Raw genomic sequence first — 26,111 nt, forward strand, 5'->3', positions numbered from 1 at the left:
TACTTACACATATATATTCTTTTTCAGTTTCTTTTCCATTGTAAGTTATGATAAGATGTTGAATATAGTTCCCTGTGCTGTATGGTAGGTCCTTGGGCTTTTTTTTTAAACCTATTTTATATACTGTGTATCTGTTAATCCCTAATTCCCAACTTATCCCAACCCCCTCTTTCCTCAGAGAAGGTGATGGCACCCCACTCCAGTACTCTTGCCTGGAAAATCCCATGGACGGAGGAGCCCGGTGGGCTGCAGTCCATGGGGTCTCGAAGGGTCGGACACGACTGAGCGACTTCACTTTTCACTTTTCACTTTCATGCATTGGAGAAGGAAATGGCAACCCACTCCAGTGTTCTTGCCTGGAGAATCCCAGGGATGGGGGAGCCTGGTGGGCAGCCGTCTATGGGGTCGCACAGAGTCGGACATGACTGAAGCGACTTAGCAGCAGCCTCTTTCCCATTTGGTCACTGTAAATTTGTTTTCTGTATCATCAGTGTATTTTAAATGTGTCTGACAAAATGTCCATGAGTTGGTTGTGAACTTCAGCAGATTGGGGTGAGCTAAAAACTATTCTTCCAGGAGCCACCAAGCCCTGGGCAGTCTGAAGTCTCCTGAAGATGCTAAGTTCTTATTTTCACCCTCACAGTGATAGCTTTCTTTTTCAGGAATCCTGGCCATAGGTATGCCTCATTCCAGGAGTCCTGCTCTGCATCATCTCACCAAGCAGCTATTACAGACGTATCGGAAGGAAGTAAGGCCAGTTCACAACTGGACCCAGGCCACCACTGTATATTTGGATGTATCTGTTCACGCCGTGCTGGATGTGGTAAGGACCATCCCACCATCTCCTAGTCCCATGATTCTTTTGTAAAACTACCAGCTATTTATGCAAGAGAAGTTTTTTCTTGAGACTCTCATTGAGCCGATAGAGAAGTTAGTGTTAGATTCATCTTAGCAGTGAGCCTGGGGTATCTATTTATTAGGCAAATCATGCTGACTCGCCCCCAACTTACACTGTGAGGGGCAGATAGTCTAGAAATAGGAATTTCACAGAATTAAGATGCTTTCAGAATTGTGGGCATAGGTCACACACATATTTTATGAGTATTGCTGCAACCAGAAATGGTAATAGATATTATTTTCTGTGGTTCGCATTTCTTAGTGGTAACAGTAGGTTTATGAAAACAACTTCTACAACTTACTGCTTGCAATTTTAAAATGAGGAAAAAAAAATGTCTTGGTTTCCTGAGTTTTTAAGGGACTTTATACCTAAGACATTTGCTAAGGGTGGTAGAAAGATTTGTTTATTAAAGCGTGTCTTTCCTACTATGGCTTAAAAATAGGTTATTGTGGGAATTAAATGAGAAAATGCATGTAGTTACTAGAGATCTTAGTAAACCCTCGGTAGATGATAGACTGTATAATTATCTCTGCTTCTTCCTTCTCCTTTTTCTTCATTACAAAGTCTTCAATATTAATAGATTCTATATTTACTTTGATTTCTTTTAAAATCAGACTTTACTGAGCTTGTTTGTTAACATGGTTTAAAATTTTTTTCAATTTACTTTTCAAAACCTTTTTCCAGTTGAGAAGTAATATACAGATATTGAAATGCACAAATGTTAAGTGTACAGTTCAATGAGTTTTGATAATTGCATGCACCCACATAATTCATATCCCTATCCATATATCAAACGTTTCCATCACCTTACAAAGATCCCCCATTTCTTTTCCAATCACCATCCCCTCCATCCGCAGGGAAAACCACCATTCTGATATCGGTCATCATAGATTATTTTTGCCAATTCTGGAACTTCATAAGAATGAAAATTTACTGTATGTACTTTCTTGTGTCTGGATTTTTCATTCAGCATAATTTTGTTCCCTGTGTTTATTTATTTTTTAATATTTTTATTGTGGTAGAAGCCAAGTAATATAAAACATACTATTTTAATGATATTTAACTGTACAGTTCAGTAGCACTAAGGACATTCACACTATTATGCAACTTTCATCATCATCCATCTCTGAAATTTTTCACCTTCCTAAACTGGGACTCTGTCCTCATCAAACGCTAACTCCCCATATACCTTCCCCACCCCACCCCACCCCACCCCCTGGCCCCTAGCGTCTACCAGTGTACTTTTTGACTCTCTGAATTTGGCTATTCTGGGTACCTCATATAAGTGGAATCAAACAATATTTGTCTGAACCTAATGTATATTGAGATGTTTTTCGAGGTTCATTCATGTTGTACATAGTAGCTTTTCTTTTTTATTGATAGGTATTATTTGGTTATGGCTATACCGTGATTTGTTTATCCACTCTCCTGTTGATAAGCATTTCTGTTGTTTCCAGTTTTAGTATATTATGAATAAAGCTATGAATGTTTCTGTACAAGTATTTTGCTGTACATATGCAAAACCTAGACGTGGAATAAGCACCACTTCTCATAGAATAGATGTATATTTAATGAGAAACTGCCAGATTGTTTTAGAAAGTGATTGTACCTTATAACTCCCACCCGTCAGCTATGAGAGTTCTCATTTCCCCACATCTTCACCAGCATCAGGTATTATCGGTTTTGTTTAACTTTAGCCGTTATGGTAAACATGTAGGAGTATTTCACTGTGGTTGTGTTTTTTTATACATCCCATGACTAATAAATAGGGACTCTTTTCTAATGTGCTTATTGACCACGTGTGTATCTTTCCTAGTGAAGTATCTGTTTAAGTCTTTTCCTCTTTTCTATAGTGTTGGTTGTTGTTTTTTTTATTATAGATGAATAGGAATTGCTTGTGTATTCTGAATACAAGTCCTTTGTCATCTATGTATTGTGAATGTTTATTCTCACTCTGGCTTGCCTACACATTTCCCTAATGGAGCTTATGATGAACAAAATTTTAAAATTTAATGAAGTCCAATTTTACCAGTTCCTTTATTTATGGTAGTGTTTTCTGGATATTGTCTTAAGAAATCTACTCCACGTTCATCAAAACATTTCCTATATGTTCTTTCAGAAGATTTATGGTTTTTAGTTCCTTATATTTAATTCTATGATATGTTGAGAATTAATTTGTATAATGGTGTGAAGTATAGGTCAGGGTTTTCATTGTTGCTGATGTGTGTTTTGTTTTTGCATTTAGAATTTGTTCCAGCACCATTTTTAAAAAAGTTTCCCTTTTTCCATTGAATTGTTTTGGTATCTTGACTGAAAATTAAGTTAACTGAGAAGTGTCAGATTATTTGTTATCTTGAAATCAGATAGTATGTGTCCTTGAACTTTATTCTTCATTTTTAAGATAGTTTGACTTCTTAGGACCTTTGTACTTCCAAATAAATTTTATATTCAACTTATCACATTTTACTTAAAAAAACCTGCTGGGAGTTTATTTGGAATGCTGTGAAATCCACAGAGAAATTTAAGGAGAGAATTGATATTTTAACAATATTGAGTTTTCCAATTGTTGAATATGGTATTTCTCTCCATTTATTTGGGTCTTCAGCAGTGTATTATTTTTAATGTAGAAGTTTCGTACATGTTTCTATTAAACTTTTTCCATAGTATTTTTGATGCTGTTATAAATATTACTTAAAATTTTAAATGTTCTATTTATTTGTTGCTATTATAAAGAAACTGGATTAATTTTGTATGTTGACTTTGTATCCTGGGACTTTGCAAAATTCACTTACTAATCCAGTAGTTCTTTTAAAATTAATATTTTCTATATATGCAATCATTTCATTTGCTAATAGTTTTACTACTTCCTTTTTTAATCTGTGTGCCCTTTATTCTTCTTATCTTGTCTTACTGCATTGTCCAAGACCTCTACCAGTGTTAATGGGAGGGACAAGAGCAGATATCTGTAATCTGTTCCATCCTCAGGGAAAAATCTTTCACCGTTAAATATGGTGTTAGTTATAGATTTTTCATAAATGATCTTTATCAAGTTGAAGAAGTCCCCTCCTATTTTTGTACACTGAGAGATATTTTTAAAATCATGAATGTTATGAATTACACCAATATTTTTCTCAATCAATTTGAATGGTCATATGATTTTTATTTTATGCAGTTAATATGGTAAATTATTTTTGATTGATTTTCAAATGGTAAACCACTCCTGCATTCCTAGAATAAACTTTACTTGATACTGATATGTTAACCTTTTTATATATTTCTGAATTTGAATTCCTACTTATGATAGGTTGCATCTATGTTAATGAGGAGTATTGGGCTATGGTTTTATTTCTTGTAATGTAGTTGTCTGTTTTTGGTGTTGGTTTTATAAAACCAGATGAAAAGTGTTCCCTCCTCAGTTTCCTGAAGGAATTGTGTTAATACGGATAATTTTTTCCCCTAATGTTTGATAGAATTCACCAGTAAAACCATCTAGGGCTGGAGTTTTCTTTGTGGGAAGGTTTTTAAATATAAATTCAATTTCACTAACAATATACAATTTTTCAAATTTTCTATTCTTGTGTCACTTTTGGAATTTATATTTTTCAAGGAATTTGTCTGTTTTATCAGAGTTGTAAACTTATTTTCTCATAATATTCCCTTTTAATTCTTTTAATGTCCAAAGGATCATCAGTGATGTTACCTCTTTCATTCCTCATATTAGCAATTTGTGTTTTCTCTTATTTCCCTTGACCAATATTGTCAAATTGTTTATCAATTTCTTTCTTTAAAGAACCAAATGTTGCTTTTGAATTTTCGTTTCAGTTTCTATTTCACTTCTATCTACTCATGTTTATTTCCTTTATTCTGCTTGCTGGGCACTTAATTTGTCCTTCTTTGTCTACTTTCTTAAAATGGAAAGTTGTATTATTGAGTTTAAACCTATTTTCATTCCTACTTTTAGCATTTAAAGTTATAAGTTTTCCTCCAAACACGAATTTAACTGCATCTTATGAAATTTTGATGCATTTCAAAATTTGAGGTATAAATTATACAGACTGAAACTCATCTTTTTAAAGCCAATCCCTTCCCCCGCTGACCCCAGTCTCTGGCAACCACAGATTTTATTTTTCTCCCTATGTTTTTGCCTTTCTCATATACATGGAATCATACTGTGTTTTCCTCTTTGTCCTTTGGCTTCTGTCACTTAGAATAACGCCTTTGAGATCCATCCACGCTGTGTTGTATGTGTGTGTGATCCATGTATCAGTAGTAGTATTCCATTGTGCAAATGGACTGCAATTTGTTTATGTGTTTACCAGTTGTTTGACATGTGAGTTGTTTCTGAGCTCGAGCAATTTTGAATAAAATCACTATAAACATTTGCATATGTTTTTACTTCTGTTGGATAAATACTTGCGAGTGGGATTGTTGAGTTGTATAAGGCAATTTTAACTTTACAAATGAAACTGTCAAACTGCTTTCCACAGTGGCTGGACATTGTACATTCCACCTGCAAATTATGAGCATTTCAGTTCCTCCACATGATTACCACACTTGATATTGTCAATCTCTTTAAACGGTAACCATTCTGTTAGCTTTGTGGTGGTATCTCAATGTGGTTTTAAACTCATTTCACTAAAGACTAATGATGTTGAACATCTCTCTGTGTGCTTATTTGTCAACTATCTATCTTTTAAAATGAAGTATTCACTCAAACCTTTTACCTTTTTTTCAAATCTTTTACTTTTTAAAAAAAAAAGTTGTTTGCTTTCTTATTATTGAGTTGCAAGAGTTCTTTGTAGAGTGTTAGTCTATTTCTGGATTCTATTCTGTCCAGCTAGTCAATATATTTCTCCTTACTTACATCAATATATTGTGTCAATTATTGCACATTACAGAAGTCTTGAAATCAGGTGGTGTGAGTCTTCCAAACGTAATTTTCTGTTTTAAAATTGTTTTGACTCTTCAAGGTACTTCGCATTTCCATACACACTTAAGAATGTATGTTCATTCATTTACTTAGTTCACTCATTCACTTAGTTCACTCATTTCTGTTTTTATGACTGACATATTTTTTATTGAGGTTACATGAAATCTATAGATCAACTAAAGGAGAGTCAGAATCTTAACTTCTAATCCATGACAACACTGTATCTCTCCACTTGTTTAGTTCTTTAATTCTTTGTGTAATGTTTAGCATTTTTCAGTTTTGTACTGTTGCTGCTGCTGCTAAGTCACTTCAGTCATGTTCAACTCTTTGCGACTCCATAGCCGGCAGCCCACAAGGCTCCCCCATCCCTGGGATTCTCCAGGCAAAAACACTGGAGTGGGTTGCCATTTCCTTCTCCAATGCATGAAAGTGAAAAGTGAAAGTGAAGTCACTGAGTCTTGTCCGACTCTTAGCGACCCCATGGACTGCGGCCCACCAGGCTCCTCCGTCCATGAGATTTTCCAGGCAAGAGTGCTGGAGTGGGGTGCCATTGCCTTCTCCATCAGTTTTGTACATATCTGGTTAAATTTAATCTCTAAGTAATGCACATTTTTGATGCTATCATAAATGATATTTTAATTGTAGGTTTCTGTTTCTTGCTAGTATACAAAATATAAATGATCTCTATATATTGGCCTTAACCCTGCCATTACATTAAATTTTGAGCCTTTTTGTAGATTTTTTTTCAGATTTCCTATGTAGAAGATCATGTTGCCTGTAGATAATGAAAGTTGTACTTCTTTCTTTCCAATCTTTATACCTTTTCTTTTATTGCTTATTGCACTGGCTCAAACCTCTAGTACAATGTTGAATAGAAGGGGTACACTGTTCTATAAATATAAATTCAATAAACATGTTTACAGTATTGCTAAGGGTTCTTAAAACTTCAGTGTTTTTTGTTGTTGTTCTATTAATTCATGGAGAGGTGTGTAAAAATCCCCAACTATAATTGTGGTTTGTCCCTTTCTGTCATGTTATTAGATGCATATACATTTAAGATTATGTCTTCTTGACAAATAGAACCTTTTACCATTATGAAATGCCCTTCTTTACCTCTGGTAATACTTTTTTTCTTGAAGCTTTTTTTTTATGCTTACTTTTTGCATGGTATATATTTTGCCTTCCTTTTATTTTCAGTATCTGTGGCATTGTATTTAAAGTCATTTCTTAGAGCAAGTAGTTTGGTCTTGCTTTTTCCCAACTTTTTATTTTTAAGTAATTATAAATTTATTGGAAGTTGCAAGTAAATTTATAGAGAGGTTCTGTCCACCCTTCACCCAATGCCCCCTGTATTTATCTTACATAAATTTGGTATAGCAGCAATACTAGAAAATTGACATTGGTGCTTATTCTGATTTCTCTAGTCTTACATATACTTCTTTGTGTGTATGTGTATTTGTGTGTGTGTTTCTCTGTAATTTATTATACATGTAGCTTTGTGTAACCTCCACTACCACCACATCCATCTACACGATCTTCACCACAGGGTTCCCTGATGCTGCTCACTTACAGACACAATCCTTTCTTCTGACAACTCCTGGCAACCAATGGGTCTCTCCTCCATCTTTATAATTGTGTTATTTGAAGACTACTATATAAGTGGAACCACATAGTATGTTCCCTTTGAGGTTGCCTTCTTTCATTCAGTAGAATTCCCTTCAGGTTCACCCAGGTCTCTGTGTGTATATCAATTGTTCACTCCTTTTTGTTGCTGAGTTCCAGGGTACTGCTGTTTTAACCTGTCAACCTGTGCATTTTAATTGGAGTGTTTTATCCATTTATGAATACCATCTTGCTATTTGTTTTCTAGCTGTCTCATCTGTTTTCTGCTCCTCTTATCCTGCCTTATTTGGGATAAACTAAATATTTTTTAATATTTGATTTTAGTTCCTGTAAAATCAAATTGACTTTTTTGCAGTCCCTCTGTGTATTATTTTTAGATGTTATTTTAGGGGTTTCCATACCGATCATTAACTTAATATAATGTACTTAGAATTAATGTTATTATAGTTCATAAAATACACAAAACTTACAACAGTAAAATTCCACATACCTGTTCCCTTTACATTTGCATACATAATGTATCCTACAATATAATGTTATTATTTTAATGTAGTTTGTTAAAATAATTCAATAATTTCTCTTTAATTTATTTTAATGGAGGTGGTTTTCTACGTTAATATTTGAGTGCTATGCTATGAATTACAGACTCTGATTTTTTGACTGAGATTCAGGTATTGAAATAGATGGAAAATAGTTTAAAGTAAAAGTATAAATTATCTGTTATAACAGGGTTCAAATTATTTTTTATCTGATGTAAGTTATTTTAGCATAATTTTTCTCTAGCTTAGATAAACCCCTACTCATTAGTTCCTCATAAGCACGTGCATTTAAATGGAGCACACACAAAAAATCCCCCATTTAGCAAATAGTTTCACTTTATCCAGCTTTACTTTCCCATTCGCACTAGTAAAAGCACTATATCCAGGATCCTAGAAAGTACTTTTTAATCAAATGGCAGAAAATGCCCACTCTTACTCTCCACAATGTAGTCTTACACAATGCTCCAATAGAAAACTCCTTTAAATCTCTTTTCTATTTTGATGTTGATCTAGAATTTTAGAGACAATTTTATGGGGCTGCATCTTCACTTACTTAAGAGATATTCAGTTCAGTTCAGTCGCTCAGTCACATCTGACTCTTTTCGACTCCATGAATTGCAGCACGCCAGGCCTCCTTGTCCATCACCAATTCCTGGAGTTCACTCAAACTCATGTCCATCGAGTCAGTGATGCCATCCAGCCATCTCATCCTCTGTCATCCCCTTCTCCTCCTGCCCCCAATCCCTCCCAGCATCAGGGTCTTTTCCAACAAGTCAACTGTTTGCATGAGGTGGCCAAAGTATTGGAGTTTCAGCTTCAGCATCATTCCTTCCAATGAGCACCCAGGACTGATCTCCTTTAGGATGGACTGGTTGAATCTCCTTGCAGTCCAAGGGACTCTCAAGAGTCTTCTCCAACACTACAGTTCAAAAGCATCAATTCTTCATTGCTCAGCTTTCTTCACAGTCCAACTCTCACATTCATACATGACCACTGGAAAAACCATAGCCTTGACTAGATGGACCTTTGCTAGCAAGGTAACATCTCTGCTTTTGAATATGCTATCTAGGTTGGTCAATAACTTTCTTTCCAAGGAGTAAGCATCTTTTAACTTCATGGCTGCAATCACCATCTGCAGTGATTTTGGAGCCCCCCAAAATAAAGTCAGCCACTGTTTCCACTGTTTCCCCATCTATTTCCCATGAAGTGATGGGACCAGATGCCATGAGCTTCGTTTTCTGAATGTTGAGCTTTAAGCCAACTTTTTCACTTTCCTCTTTCACTTTCCTCAAGAGGCTTTTGAGTTCCTCTTCACTTTCTGCCATAAGGGTGGTGTCATCTGCATATCTGAGGTTATTGATATTTCTCCCAGCAATCTTGATTCCAGCTTGTGCTTCTTCCAGCCCAGCGTTTCTCATGATATACTCTGCATAGAAGTTAAATAAGCAGGGTGACAATATATAGCCTTGATGTACTCCTTTTCCTATTTGGAACCAGTCTGTTGTTCCATGTCCAGTTCTAACTGTTGCTTCCTGACCTGTATATAGGTTTCTCAAGAGACATGTCAGGTGGTCTGGTATTCCCATCTCTTTCAGAATTTTCCACAGTTTATTATGATCCACACAGTCAAAGACTTTGGCGTATTTCATTAGTCCTCGCTATTTAGTTGTCAGTAGGTTATTATGTCTGTATTGTTTATTGGACATTGTCCAATGGGAGAAGCATGATTTGAAAAAGACATGATATGAACCATGTTACATGAAACTCCAACACAGGGATAACATCAGCTTTGAGTAAGAGACAAAGACAGGTTTCTAGGTCTTTCCTCATCCTTCTACTTTCTGACTTCATATTGATGAAGGTAAAGTAGAATTGCTCAGACTTGGCTTTACAGGCTTATTTTGAGATAAGGGAAAGGAGTAAAGTCGTTATATTAATATTTTCCCTTGGAACAACCATATCAAATTGAGTTTTGTTTTGTTTTTTTTTTAGAAGTTTAGTGTTTATTAAAAAAAAAAAACAATAATCACCAAAAGAATTACTGAAAACCAGGGCAAATTAGTTAACATTCACCAAATAATTTGACACCCTTAAAGCCTGGGATTATCATTGCTGTAAACTATAAAAACACTAGGCCTCTGCAAGAACTTAATGCATCACTCCATCAATGACAGTGAACTTGGAGCTTCTGGTCTGGCAATGCTTAGCTGCCCACATGACATCTGGAATCCAAATCTGTCCACATAAGTGCAAAGAAATGCCCTGTAGGCCAAAGCTTCGAGAACAGTACAATTCATGCCACTCCACTCCTTGTTGCCTACCCAGTACCTCAGGGCAACTGACAGTTTTAGATCGCTTACATGACAATCACATCAAGAGATGAGAATTATTAATATCTTTTGAAATAGTGGTTTTTTAAAAAATGTTTCACTTGTCTGAACTAGTTGAAGGTATTGAATTTGAATTTTTGGTCTAACTCTTCCTACCCTGATAAGAGAAAACAAATCATATCCATTATGATAGGTAAGGAGAACACTGTTATTTTTTCAAAGATAATGCTTTACTCCACTGTTGTGAAATATACTGTTTTTTACAAGAATATGTTAGACATATCCTTTTACTGGATATGGAAAACTTGTCTTCTGAAATATGGAAAAATCTTACATTCCACCCCTCTAGTTTCTTCCCTATCTCCTGTCTTGACTTTATCTTCTACGTGTACTCAATGTTACAATGAACCTGAACTTCTTGGATCCTGTCTGTATGCTGTTCATTCTGCTGTTTCCTCAACTGAATGTGTCTTCTTTATCATTCTCCATCTACAAAAGATTAGAACCGTCAAATCTCAGCTCCTAAAAGAGATTTTACTCAGTTCTCCAATCTGGCAGCAATGTCTCCTTCCTTTGAATACAGTGAAGTATGTGTATTTCTCTATGCACATGGTTGACAGTTAAAATGACACATACTATGCTGCTGCTGTTTCATCACTAAGTTGTGTCCAGCTCTTTGCGACACCATGAACTGAAGCCCACCAGCCTCCTCTGTCCTTGGAATTTTCCAGGCAACAACACTAGAGTGGGTTGCCATTTCCTTCTCCAGGGGATCTTATCAACCCAGGGATTGAACCACCATCTCCTGCATGGCAGGCGGATTCTTTACCACTGAGCCATCTGGCAAGCCCAAAATGTCTCACACCCTAATGTATTAATAGCTACTTGAGGGACTTCCCTGGTGACGCAGTGGTTCAGACTTCACCTTCCAATGCAGGGGGTGCCAGTTCAATACCTGGGGGAGCTAAGATCCACGTGCCTCGTGGCCAAAAAAAAGACGTAAAACAGAAGCAATATTGTAGCAAATTCAATAAAGATTTAAACATAACCTATATCAACAGTAATAATAATAATAATAATAACACTATTTAAAACTAGCTACTGGAGGGAAGGGTTTTCAAACTCATGATCCTATTTACCACAATATCCAGGACAATATATCTTACTTCGGGCTTCCCAGGTGGCTCAGTGGTAAAGAGCCTGCCTGCCAAGGCAGGAGACATAAGAGATGCCAGTTCAATCCCTGGGTCAGGAAGATCCCCTGGAGAAGGGCATGGCAACCCACTCTAGTATTCTTGCCTGGAGAATCCCATGGACAGAGGAGCCTGGTGGGCTACAGTCCATAGGGTCACAAAGAGTTGGAAATGACTGAAGTGACTTCACTCACACACACACACACACACACACACATCTTCCTTCAAAGCTAGCTGTGTAGATATTTGCTTAATCAGTTAATTAGGATATGTGAATTCAATTCTAGAATCATCTTTATGAATGACTTAGTCTAATATGCTTTGCAAATGTCTATATTACATTCAGGTGGGCTGATCCTAAGGTTCATTCCAGAGGCATGACTGGTTTGAAGAACTTGATGAAAATTGCTCACAGATTCTGCTCAGGCAAGGACATTCCCAATGTGAATAGATAACTTGCTGGATGCATCTGCCAGCAGCTGAACTGCTGGCAACTTTTGTTTAGAGTGAAGAGCTTTCAGCCCAGCTTTCATCACTGCACCTCACTTCCATTATAATGTTTTGCCTCCTGTTTTATTTACATGAAAGACTACAGTCTCGTCTTAGAATTTCTGGGTATTATGAGTACCTTAGGGAAATCTGATTATAGAGATAATCTACTCAACAGTGAAGAGTTTCCATTTGTTTCTATTGAGTTTTGTCAATTCCGAATCACAGATACCTTTGTATTCCAGTCCATTGACTAGAGCCTCCCAGCCAGACGTTGAGGCATCTGTTTCTATAGTCTTCAGAACTGGGAAAGATAAATAAGAATGTGCGGGAATTATCTGTATATTTGCTAACCACCAATTTAGATCTAAATAGACTCCCTCTGTTAGGAAGACTAATGAATTCCAATTCTCTGAAATATCCTTTGCTTTTAACAAGCAGGATGGAAGGTATCTAAAGAAAAAAAAAAGAGAGAGATACACAGAGGGAAAAGCTGTGAATAATGCCACCAGAGAACCAATTATGTTCACCAGCTGGCATTGAGAAACTTGTTTCTCTTGACAAAAAAAAAAAAAAAAGACTTCAGTTTTAGCCTCAAACTTCTTTTTGACATTGTGTTCTTTAGGGCTGAATAACCAATCCTCCCAGATACCCCCTCTAAGATGTTAGGAAAAAAAATCCTTAACACTATTATTATGTGTAACATGACAAAGGGCTGGACAGGAAGAGAAAAACAAGCAAAGGCATCAACATGGCAGTTAACAGAACCAAACTGGGTACAATGACGGTGGAAAGGAAACATTAGGATATGGAGACCTTCCTCTCCAGCCCTGTGACTGAGTCAACAAGACTCACAGTGGGGAAGAAACTGGTCCCGACACTTCCTAGATGTAAAAGTGTATTTGTTAGGAGAGAGTAGTGAAAAGCTGTATTACTTGGTAATGGAAACTACATTTCGGACTTTTTCTCCCTATGATGATTTCTCCCTGGTTGATTGGAACTAAGCCTATATACGCTCAGACGCTCAGTAGTGTCCAACTCTTTCAGACTCCCTCCGCAAGAATACTGCAGTGGGTTGCCATTTTTCTCCTCCAGGGCATCTTCCCGACCCAGGGATCAAACCCGTGTCTCCTGGATTGGCAAGAGGATTCTTTACCACTGAGCCACCTAGGAAGCAACTAAGCCTAGAACGAAGTCTTTTCATGCTTTCGTGGGTGAGACATGATCCATTTCAGGCTGTCTCAGCCAGTGGAACTTGGAAGAAAGAGGTGTGCCCAACCCGGAGCTCTCACTAGAGGTCTTATTTTTTTAAGTCTTTATTGAATTTGTTTCAATGTTGCTCCTATTTTATGTTTTGATTCTTTGGCCACAGGTAAGCTCTCCACCCTGAGCCTCACAGAGCTGATATTGTCTGGGAGTCCCCTCTGTCCCTCTTCCAAGCTGTTTCTTGGGGAAATGCTGTGAATTCAGTGCTTTCACTTTGTACAATCAGTCCTCCATATCTTTGGAGATTGCAGATATTTGTGGATTGAACCAACTCTGCATCAAAAATATTTTTATTTATTTATTTAGCCATGCCCAGCAGCTTGTGGGATCTTAGTTCCCTGACAGGGATTGAATGTGGGCCCTCCAAAGTGAAAGCATGGAGTCCTAACCGTTAGACCAAAAATATACATATTTTTTAAATTCCAGAAAGTTCCAGCAAATAAAACTTGAATTTGCCTGCTGTGCACTGACAACTATTTACATGGCATTTATATTGTATTGGGTAATTATGGGTATTCTAGAGACGATTTGGGCTTCCCAGGCGGTGCTAGTGGTAAAGAACCCATCTGCCAGTGCAAGAGACACAAGAGACGTGGGTTCAATCCCTGGGTCAGAAAGATCCCCTGGAGGAGGGCATGGCAACCCATGCCAGTATTCTTGCCTGGAGAGTCTCATGGACAGAGGAGCCTGGTGAGCTACAGCCCATGGGGTCGCAAAGAGTCGGACACAACCAAAGCAAATAAGCAATTACAGCACAGAGATGATTTAAAGTATACAGGAGAATGTGTGGAGGTTATATGCAAATACTTCTCCATTTTACACATAAGGAACTTGAGTATCTGTAGATTGTGATAACCAAGAAGGTTTTGGAGCCACTGGAGCCAATCCCCCATGGATACTGAGGGATAACTGTATACCATTTTAAAACCTGCCTTTCCCAAGTATCTGTTTGAAGTTCATAAAAATCTGTAGAGTAAGTTCACTCAGGCTAGCCTTTGTTGAACAACTATAACAGGGTTACTGTATCTTTGAACCATCCTTTTTTTCTAAAGGTACCTAGAAATATTTATGCAATAACAACTTGCTTTCTTGATTGTAGAAAGGGGGAACTTTAAAAGTTTATTGTTTCTCTTTCAAACTATGCCACCCCCTGTGCACACCTATATAGTATTGAGTATTGCACAATTCCAGGTGCACCCCCTCCAAAGAGAGGAGAAGGTGATGGCACCCCACTCCAGTACTCTTGCCTGGAAAATCCCATGGATGGAGGAGCCTGGTAGGCTGCAGTCCATGGGGTCGCGAAAAGTCGGACATGACTGAGCAACTTCCCTTTCATTTTTCACTTTCATGCATTGGAGAAGGAAATGGCAACCCACTCCAGTGTTCTTGCCTGGAGAATCCCAGGGACAGGGAGGCCTGGTGGGCTGCCATCTATGGGATCGCACAGAGTCAGACATGATTGAAGCGACTTAGCAGCAGCAGCAGCAGCCCCACCCAGCCTGGATTGAGGACAGTGGTAGTCTTGGCCCCATGCACAAACATCATCTATCTTTGATGTGGTTGGATAATTCACTGGATAATTAATTTAATGTATCTTGTTCTAGGGAAGAAAATGGACCTGTTATTTGCTTTCATGCCATAACTCCCCAGCTCCATTGTTTTACTGAAATTGATATTATACTTAATATTACAGAAGTACAAATGTTAGTTAAATGACTCTATACCTTTGAACCAAAATCAGCAGAAGCGTTTCACATTTTATTTTACATATTTTCATCTTGGATTTTCTATATCTCTATTCTCTTTGAATGATGCAACTTTTAATGATGGATTGTGAAAGTGAAAAAGTTGCTCATTCGTGTCCAACTCTTTGGGACCCCGTGGACTATACAGTTCATGAATTCTCCAGGCCAGAATACTGGAGTGGGTAGCCTTTCCCTTCTCCAGGGGATCTTCCCCATCCAGGGATCAAACCCAGGTCTCCTGCATTGCAGGTGACTTCTTTACCAGCACAAAGGAAGCCCAAGAATACTGGAGTGTGTACCGTGTCCCGTCTCCAGGGAATCTACCTGACCCAGGAATCGACCTGGGGTCTCCTGCATTGCAGGCAGATTCTTTACCAACTGAGCTATCAGGGAAGCCCATGGGAAGAAATGGATTTATCTGCAGTCTATATCAGCCTCCTTACTTATACATTCCCTGGAAATGTTTTCAAAGATGGTTTCCTTTTTCTCTATTCATACATTTTTTAAATGGCAGCTCTATTGATGTACAACCCAACTACGAAATTCATGTATTTAAAGTATACAATTCAGTGGTTTTAGTATATTCACAGAGCTGTGCAACCATCACCACTATCTAACTTCAGAGCATTTCATCACTTCAAAAAGAGCCTTCATACCGTTAGCAGTCACATCCTGCATCCCATCCCCACCAGCCCTAGGCAAACACTAATCTAATTTTTACCTCTATAGATCTGCCCATTCTAGACATTTCATATAAATGGTATCTTACAATAAATGGCCTCTTGTGACCGAATTCTTTCATTTAGCATAATGTCTTCAAGGTTCATCTATATCGTAGCATATATCATATTTCATTACTTTTTAGTGCTGGAAAATATTCTATTGAATGGATATATACTAATTTTGTTTATCCATTCATCAGTTGATGGGCATTGGCTTATTTTCACTTTTTAACTGCTGTGAACATTCCTGTACAGGTTTGCTTTTTTTTTTTCTGTACAGGTATTTTTGAGTGTGTGGACTTGCTTTCAAGTCTCTTGATTATTCACTTAGGAGTGGAATTGCTAGGTCATATGGTAACTCTATATTTAACATTTTAAGGAACTACCATATTATTTTGCAAAGTGGCTGCACAACTTTAAAATCCCACTAACAATGTATGAGGGCTCCAATTTTCAACATTCTTCCTAACACTTGTTATTTTAATTTTATTCCTCCTAATGGGGTAGAGTGGTATCTCATTGTGGTTTTGAATTGCATTTCCCTAATAACTAATGATGTTGAGCATCTTTTCAAGTGCTAATTGGCCACATTTGTATATCTCTTTTGGAGAAATATCTATTCAAGTCCTTTGCTCATTTTTTTTTTCAAATTTGTATTGGAGTATACTTGATTTACAATATTATATTCGTTTCAGGTATACAGCAAAATGGTTCAGCTATACATATACATACCTATTCTTTTTCAGATGCTTTTCCCATTTAGGTCATTACAGAACATTGGGTAGTCATTTGAAAATTTTTTTTGGCCGCACAGCATGTGGGATCTTCGTTCCCTGTTCATTCAAACCCATACCTCCTGCTTTGGAAGTTCAGAGTCTTAATCACTAGACTGCTAGAGAAGTCCCTAAATAATTATTTTTGTTGTGGTAAAATACACATAATATAAAATTTACCATCTTAATCATTTTTTAAGTGTACAGTTCAATGGCACTAAGTACATGCTCATTGTTGTGCAATCATCACCACCGTCCATCTCCAGAACTCTTCATCTTCTGAAACTGAAACTTTATACCCATTAAACACTAACTCCCCGTTTCCCAGCCCCTGGGAAACACTCCATCATTCTACTTTCTGTCTCTCTGAATTTGACTGGTTTAAGTACCTAGTGTATAGTGGAATCACCTTGTCCTTCTGTGACTGGCTTACTTTGTGACTCAGCATAAAGTCTTCAAGTTTCATCCATATTGTAGCATGTGTCAGAATTTCCTTTCTTTTAAAGACTGAGTAAATATTACATTGTATGTATGCACTACTTTTTGTTCATTTATTCCTCCATTGATGGACACTTGTGTTGCTTCCACCCCTTGGCAACTGTGAATAATGCTGCCGTGAACACGGATGTGCAAATATCTGACCTAGTTCTTGTTTTCAGTTCTTTTGGGTAAACGCCAAGGAGTGGAATTGCTGGACCACGTAGTAGTCCTATTTTTAAGTTTTTACGAACAGCACACTGTTGTCCACAGCAGCTGCACCATTTTACATTCCCAACAACAGTGCACAAGAATTCCAATTATCCTCACCAACACTTATTTTCTGCTTAAAAAACAAAGTAGCCATCCTAATGAGAGTGAAATGGTATTTCATTGTGGGTTTCAATTTGTATTTCCCTAGTGATTAGAGATTATATAAGCCAGCTCTGACTCTGACTGCCTTAACAAATATCATAGACATGGTGACTGAGACAACAGAAATTTATTTCTCACAGTTTGGGAATCTGGGAAGTTCAAGATCAAAGTTCTGGCCAGTTTGGTTCCTAGTAAAAGTTGTCTTTCCAGCTTGCAGATGGCTGCCTTCTCACTGTGTCTTCATATGGAGGAAAAAGAGATCATTCTCTCTTCCTCTTTCTCTAAGGCCACCAAGCCTCTTGCATGAGGGCCCACCCTTGTGACCTCATTTTACCTTAGTTATCTCCTGAGAGTCCTGTCTCCAAATACAGCCACATATGAATTTTGGAAGAACACAGTTTGGTCCATAGCCGTGATGCTGAGCATATTTTCCTGTGTTTATTGGCATTTGAATATCTACTTTGGACAAATCGTCTGTTCAAGTCTTTTGTCCATTCTTAAATAAGGATTTTGGTTTTGAGTTGTAGAAGTTCTTTAATATTTGGGATAATAACCCTTTATCAGCTATATGATTCACAAATATTTTCTCACATTCCATGAGTTTCCTTCTCACTATATTATGTTCTTTGATGCTTGTTTTAAATTTTGGTTACTTATCTTTATTGTTGAGTTGTAAGAGTTCTTTATATATTCTAGATACAAACCTCTTACTAGCTGTGTGATTTGCAAGTATTTTCTCCCACACTGTGGGTTGTCATCGACTTCCTGTCATTTGACTTTAAAGCACAAAAGTTCTAAATTTTGATGAAGTCCCATTTACTTCTTCTTCTGTTGCTTGTGCTTATGGTGTCTTATCTAAGAAATTATTGCCTAATTCAAAGTCATGAATATTTACTCCTATGTTTTGTTCTAAGAGTTTTGTAGTTTTAGCTCTTACATTTAGGTTTATGATCCATTTTGAGTTAATGTTTGAATGTGGTATGAAATATTCCTTTTAATCCCTAAGAACATAGTAACTATAGCATGTTTTTGTTTTTTTACTAGATTCAATAGGAAAAAAATTTAATGAAGAGGATTTTTTTTTTTGTTTGGGGGGGTGGTCTTTGCTTTTTTAATCACTGATTCATTGCAGAATGGGGAATCACATCTATTTATATCATCAAAAATATACCTCACTTGGATTAAGCTCATTCAATCTGTTATATAAGCAGAGAAATCCAAACATAAGGTAACAACAGGAAAGGCTGCCAATGGCAATTGAAATATTAATAATACTCATTCGAAGATTAGGAATAACATCTTAATTACAGATAAGAGCTTGGTCTCATCTTTTTAGTCCAGAATTGGCTATGACTATATATCATGTTTTAGTCTGATTAATGGCAGAGTAACTATTAAAGTAGGAAAGAGATTAGCAAATCATTTAACATGTCAAGTGTGGTTAAAGCATCATTTTGTCATAGATAATACAGTAAAGCTTATAGCAACAGGTGTATGTAATAAATAACTGGGAATACTCAGATCTTAAAGAGTCAAGGTGATGTTTTTAAAATCAGCATTATTTACCTGGATGCAATTTTCTTCCTCTGAATTGTCATACTGTTGAATTGGGCTTTGATTTACTGACTCTCTAAGATTTGCTGTGTATTTAATTTTTGCTTTGCAGGATACACAGAATCAAAAATTAAAGACAAGCATATGGTATCGTGAGGTAAATGATTATTTTTTTTCCTTCTATGCATGCTGGACTCCTGAAATTGATCTGCTGAAAAATGTAATTATTTGAAAGAATAGATATTATCCTTTTTTTCCTTTTTTTGGCTGCATCATGTGGCATGTGGGGTCTTATTTCCCTGACCAGGGATCAAACTCATGCCCCCTGCAGTGAAAGCTCTAAGTCTTAACCACTGGATTGCCAGCGAAGTCCCAGGAATAAATATTATCTTTCCTTTTAAATTTCCTTACATCTGCAGCAGACCTGATTTATTAGAATCCAAGTAAGATATATGGCTGTTGTTTCTGATTAGGGCAAACATCTTTAGGAGTTGGATGAGAAGTCCTCTCCCCTAACAGATAGTAGCAACAGGCTGATCAATTGAGTTACTCATCTAAATTCCTCTTCAGTTCTTTGATGGAGCTGACATTACCTCTTTGTGACATTTTCTTTTTGGCTACAGGTTTGGGATGATGAGTTTTTATCCTGGAACTCCAGCATGTTTGATGAGATTAGAGAGATCTCTCTACCTCTAAGTGCCATCTGGGCCCCTGATATCATCATAAATGAGTAGTAAGTGTGTTCGGGTGTGTTTCTGTGGGGTGTAGACTGCTTAGAATACTCAAACCAGTTGCTGCTTCCTTTCAGACATTGTTATTATTTTTTGTCTCTCAACTTGAAGAGGAGCTGTATTGTTGGGAGCATTCAGGTTAGCAGTATCAAAACCGTGAGTTGACATCATTTAAAATACAGTGTGTACATGCATGCTAAGTCCCTTCAGTCGTGTCCAACTCTTTGCAATCCCATGGACTGTAGCCCACCAGGCTCCTCTGTCCATGGAATTCTCCATGCAAGAGTACTGGAGTGGGTTGCCATGCCCTCCTCCAGGGGATCTTCCCAACCCGGAGATTGAACCTGAATCTCTTCCATTTCCTGCATTGGCAAGCAGGTTCTTTACCAATAGCGCCACCTGGGAAGCCCTTTAAGATAAAGATTTGATTGCTAATGCTTGATGTTACCCATGGATTATGTCTATGTTTTAACAGTAGCAAGTGAGTTGACCCATGAGGCTGTCATCGCTGAACCCACATTTGCCAGGTGACTGTCTCATGGACAATGTGATTCAGTCTTTGCACTTCTGGGCTAGTCTGGGATGATATATGGTCACTACCGGAAACCAGATGATATATGGTCCATACTGGAGAAATGGTATGGACCTAACAGAAGCAGATGATATTAAAAAGAGGTGGCAAGAATACACAGAAGAACTGTACAAAAAACATCTCGACAACCAAGATAATCACGATGGTATGATCACTCACCTAGAGCCAGACATCCTGAAATGTGAAGTCAAGTGGGCCTTAGAAAGCATCACTACGAACAAAGCTAGTGGAGGTGATGAAATTCCAGTTGAGCTATTTCAAATCCTGAAAGATGATGCTGTGAAAGTGCTGCACTCAATATGCCAGCAAATTTGGAAAACTCAGCAGTGGACACAGAACTGGAAAAGGTCAATTTTCATTCCAATCCCAAAGAAAGGCAATGCCAAAGAATGCTCAAACTACTGCACAATTGCACTCATCTCACACACTAGTAAAGCAATGCTCAAAATTCTCTAAGCCAGGCTTCAGCAATATGTGAACCATGAACTTCCAGATGTTCAAGCTGGTTTTAGAAAACGCAGAGGAACCAGAGATCAAATTGGCAACATCTGCTGGATCATGGAAAAGCAAGAGAGTTCCAGAAAAACATCTATTTCTGCTTTATTGACTATGCCAAAGCCTTTGACTGTGTGGATCACAATAAACTGTGGGAAATTCTGAAAGAGATGGGAATACCAGACCACCTGATCTGCCTCTTGAGAAACCTATATGCAGATCAGGAAACAACAGTTAGAACTGGACATGGAACAACAGACTGGTTCCAAATAGGAAAAGGAGTACGTCAAGGCTGTATACTGTCACCCTGCTTATTTTACTTATATGCAGAGTACATCATGAGAAAGGCTGGGCTGGAAGAAGCATAAGCTGGAATCAAGATTGCCGGGAGAAATATCAATAACCTCAGATATGCAGATGACACCACCCTTGTGGCAGAAAGTGAAGAGGAACTCAAAAGCCTCTTGATGAAAGTGAAAGAGGAGAGTGAAAAGGTTGGCTTAAAGCTCAACATTCAGAAAACGAAGCTCATGGCATCTGGTCCCATCACTTCATGGGAAATAGATGGGGAAACAGTGGAAACAGTGGCTGACTTTATTTTGGGGGGCTCCAAAATCACTGCAGAAGGTGATTGTAGCCATGAAATTAAAAGACGCTTACTCCTTGGAAGGAAAGTTATGACCAACCTAGATAGCATATTGAAAAGCAGAGACATTACTTTGCCAACAAAGGTCCATCTAGTCAAGGCTATGGTTTATCCAATGGTCATGTACGGATGTGAGAGTTGGACTGTGAAGAAAGCTGAGCGCCGAAGAATTGATGCTTTTGAACTGTGGTGTTGGAGAAGACTCTTGAGAGTCCCTTGGACTGCAAGGAGATCCAGCCAGTCCATCCTAAAGGAGATCAGTCCTGGGTGTTCTTTGGAAGGAATGATGATAAGCTGAAACTCTAGTACTTTGGCCACCTCATGTGAAGAGTTGACTCATTGGAAAAGACTCTGATGCTGGGAAGGATTGGGGGCAGGAGGAGAAGGGGACGACAGAGGATGAGATGGCTGGATGTCATCACTCAATGGGCGTGAGTTTGAGTGATCTCCGGGAGTTGGTGATGGACAGGGAGGCCTGGCATGCTGCGATTCACTGGGTCGCAAAGAGTCGGACACGATTGAGCGACTGCACTGAACTGAACCATCTCATGATCAGTTCTGTTTATGTATTAGAATGATGAAAGCTCACTCTGTAACCACAAGATCTCTTGTGTTTCTCACAGTGTGGACATTGAAAGATCACCTGACCTTCCCTATGTCTATGTGAACTCATCTGGGACCATTAAACACTCCAAGCCCATCCAGGTGGTCTCTGCATGCAATTTGGAGACATATGCTTTTCCATTTGATGTCCAGAATTGCAGCCTAACCTTCAGTAGCATTCTGCACACAGGTAAGTCATGAGAGGTGTAGTCTGCTAGTGGGCAAATACACTTGTGCTGGGTGGGCACGCAAAGGTGAAATTATGTTATGTGGTCCCTCAATTGATTTTATTTTTGCACATAACTGATTTTTTATAAATCTAAAATCTTCTTGCAGTTATTTGGCTCCTGGTGCAATTCAGACTAACCACAATATTGTGCCCAGAGATAGGGCCCTTTGCTGCTGTTGATTTGAAAACACAATATTAGGCCTCCATTGCCATTGAGAACATTATAGAATTCTCGTTCTATAGAATGGAGTGCAAACCCTAAGTTCATAGCTGCTTTTTTTTTTCACGACCAGAAAGTTTTTGTTCCTCATCATTACCCCTAATTCAAAATGGTATATTGAACCCCATCTCAGTAAGACTGTCCATATGGGAGCAAGAATTAAAAGGAAGGGTTTTAATTGGGAATTAGAAAAGTGGGCTGTCTTTGGTGCCTGTTTCTATGGGAAATCAACTGTTTCTGTTATTTTCAGTGGAAGATGTAGACCTGGCCTTCCTGAGAAGCACAGAAGACATTACACATGACCAAAAGGCATTTTTGAATGACAGTGAGTGGGAACTTCTTTCTGTGTCCTCAACCTACAGCATCCTGCAGAACAGCGCTGGAGATTTTGCACAGATTCAGTTCAATGTAGGTTCCACCCCTCTTCCTGTCCCCATTGCCTGCTTCTCTGCAGTCTTTCACCTTCCCTATCAGGCTGAGCAATCTCTGCTCTCCTGCATCTTCTCATTCGTATCCCCTAAGCACAGCTGATTCAGATGGCTCCAGACATCCGTTTGCATCTGAGACCAGAGGTTCAGCCGTAGATCCTGGACTCCTGCTGGAGTGGTTCCATACATGAACATAAAGAGGATGGTTTTCAGACACAGAGCCCTGAACCAGCCACTGCAGCAGGAGTCCTCACACCTTTCAGCACATATAACATTCTCACTTCTAATTGCTACTGAGAAGGAAAAAGAAAGAAGAAACCCACACACAGCAACCAAAATTAGGAGAAAAACGTCTCTTCAATATGAATGTCCTGTGTGACATTAAGTAAATTATTAATTATTCCAGATGCAAATGCATAAAATTACCATATTATTAACTTAAGTATCTTGAGGGATTAGCTAACCTGTCATCAGGAGGATCCTCAGAGACCACTGGTGGTTTCCAGATCTGAGAAGTACAACTGCTCAGCAAGGACCTGATAAAAACCCAGACTTCTCAGATACGCCACCAGGAGTGCTTTTGGGTGTATTGTTCCTGGGGAAGTGCGTCCACTGGGTGCCTGGAGCGGGCAGTGGGGAGCAGGACAGTGAAGCCTGCTGCTTTGCAGTCCAGAGGCACCGTTCCTCCTTCCCGCCTGACAAACCATCCTGACATGTGGTCTGCAGCAAGTTTCTGCAGCCAGTAGACTTGTCATTTGCATTCAAGCCCTGCTTTTCTGCACAAAGTCAGCTAGTGATGGTGGTAGCTGGGGGTGGGAGGGTCCTTCAGACCAGGTAATCTGCCTGAGAGCTAGAGACTACAGACAGGTCAGGATTAAGCACAGCTGAATTCTCCTAGAAACAAACCTTTTGGACAAGAAGGGAAAATTTAGACTACACCAAGGTGCTATGGTTACAATGGATAATTACCTGCTAAGGAGGATGGTGGTGGTGAAATAAGTGATTATTGAGGGCACAGAAACCCTCCATTGGTTAAAAGGTGTGGTATGCAGTTTTCTAGTAAAGCACTTGTTAAAACAAGGCCTCTTAAATACAGCTGTGATTTGAACCTGACTGATGTATAATGCTGGGTACCAGCTAATCCCAATTCATGCCTTCCTTGCGGTAGGGCTTGAGTCCTTGCCTCTTCTACTTGTTTTTTTAGCAAAGCTTACACTGTGGCTTGTTTGTCCACTTTTTTACCGAGGGAAAGGGAGGGGGGTGCGGAAAAGAAAGCTTTTTTAATTTCAATGAGTTTCTTGGCTCAGAGTAAACACCTCATTAATTTTAAAGATATCAGCCTGCAAACATTATTAATGCAGCCCGAATAATGGAGAGCATTAAAGGGAAATGTGAGGGAGTAGCACGTGCAAGGTGGAACACAGTCACCTACCAAGCACTCCGGAGAAGGCTGCACACACCATTACCTACACTGCACGGAGGAGAAAAACAAAGACGGGAGAAGGGGCAGGTAAGCCAGAGTGTGGGAGGGCGCGCACACACACTGGCTCCCCCTCTCTGCACAGCGCAGCCGCTGTTTGTAGCTACACGCCACCCTCTAACCTAAATATTGTCTTCTCAACGCTGGTCAAGTTTTTCTGTGTCCTAGCTCCATTTTAAATATGATGAGCACAGGCATAAAATATTGTTAAAGGGAGGAGAGGCTTCCCTGAATCACAGGGAACAGATCCGCGTTTCTTTGCTGTCTTCCGTGCCATGCTTCTTCTCCATTCAGGGTTTACGCTGAGGGCAGCCGGAGAGGGCAGTGAACCGATTTCTTGCTCTGGGAGCTTTTCCCAGGGTTCTGTTGCCGTGGGGGCTACGGTGGGTTGTTTGCTGGGGTAGGGGGAGCGGGGTTGCCTTCCACCCTGGCCCTCGGGAGCAGAATCTTGAGAAGAGTCACAGATCGTGCTTGGTGAGGCAGGGAGCTGAACTCAGGAACATTTCTGCAACTCTGGAAGACAAAGTAGACTGAGTGACTCTCCAGGTCAGTTCTCGGCCCCCTTGACCTCTCTCAGCCTTCACGACTCCCCCGTTCCCACTACGAGCACAATGATGGCTCATGTTCTCTTACTCCGCGCCAGATATCCAACTCCGAATTGAGCAGTCAAGTCACCTTGGTGTCCTTCAACAACCTTCAGGCAATGATGTAAAATTCAGAGCCCAGTTTCCTGCCCACGTTGGACTCTCCAGGGTCCTGACAGCAAAAGGCCAGCTTCCTCTTAATCTAATCACCTGCTGTGTCCCCATCCTGGCTGCCCAGCACGGGGTTGGGGACAGATACGGCAGAAGGAGGAACAAAGATCTAAATACACGTTCCACCTGGGCCTGATGTACACGCTGCTGCTGACACTGAATCAAATGCTTCGGGTGCCCGTTGGTTCCTGCTAACGTGCAGTCTGTCTGTGGCTCCAGGACATGTATTGTTGATCAGAGAGCACCGCTGACACCTTGGAGTCAGGCTGCATTCCACAGGGAGCCCAGAGCAGAGGCACGTCTGTGAGCAGCCTGGTGCCCAAGCCAGTGGCCACGGGAGGGGAGGCTTCCTTCAATACACTGTTGGAGGCGCTGGTTCCCAGAAACAGGATGAGCATTCAATTTCTGTACGGCAGTGCTTTTTTTAAAAGTAATTTTATCTATTTATTTATGGCTGTGCTGGGTCTTCATTGCTGCGTGGCTGCTACTCTCTGGCTGGTGTGCGCTCGGGCTTCTCATTGCTGTGGCTTCTCTTGTGGAGCATGGGTTCTAGAGCGCTCGGGCTTCCGAAGTTGCAGCTCACCGGCTCTAGAGCACAGTTTCAATAGTTGTGGTGAATGGGCTTCATTACTCTGTGGCACGTGGGGTCTTCCCAGACTAGGGATCAAACCTGTGTCTCCTGCATTGGCAGGCGGATTCTTTACCACTGAGCCACCAGGGAAGCCCATGTGTGGCAGTGTTTTGTTTCCTTTTTGTTTTCTAAAGAATGACGGTAGAAGTGTGAGGAGGTAGAAATGATACTTTAGAACTCTTATTGGGTGCAAGGGCTTCCCAGGTGGTGCTAGTGGTAAAGAAGCCGTCTGCCAATGCAGGAGACATAAGAGAGGCCAGTTTGGTCCCTGAGTCAGGAAGATCCCCTCGGGGAGGGCATGGCAACCCACTCCAGTATTCTTGGACATAGGACTCTGCAAGCTGCAGTTCATGGGGTTGCAAAGAGTTGGACATGACTGAAGTGACT

General features: G+C 39.4%; 1 protein-coding gene across 1 annotated transcript in view; it reads left to right on the plus strand.

Moving 5' to 3' along the window:
* Nucleotides 1-665: 665 nt before the first annotated feature.
* Nucleotides 666-26,111, plus strand: part of HTR3B (5-hydroxytryptamine receptor 3B) — a 35,796-nt gene continuing 10,350 nt past the window's right edge. The window contains exons 1-5 of the mRNA XM_010812414.3: nucleotides 666-823; nucleotides 19,027-19,071; nucleotides 19,538-19,647; nucleotides 22,002-22,171; nucleotides 22,681-22,838. Of these exons, the coding sequence (XP_010810716.3) occupies nucleotides 680-823; nucleotides 19,027-19,071; nucleotides 19,538-19,647; nucleotides 22,002-22,171; nucleotides 22,681-22,838 (627 nt within the window). The 5' untranslated portion in view covers nucleotides 666-679. The remainder of the gene's footprint in view (nucleotides 824-19,026; nucleotides 19,072-19,537; nucleotides 19,648-22,001; nucleotides 22,172-22,680; nucleotides 22,839-26,111) is intronic.

Source organism: Bos taurus, chromosome 15, assembly GCF_002263795.3.
Source record: "Bos taurus isolate L1 Dominette 01449 registration number 42190680 breed Hereford chromosome 15, ARS-UCD2.0, whole genome shotgun sequence".
NCBI classification, from domain to species: Eukaryota; Metazoa; Chordata; class Mammalia; order Artiodactyla; family Bovidae; genus Bos; species Bos taurus.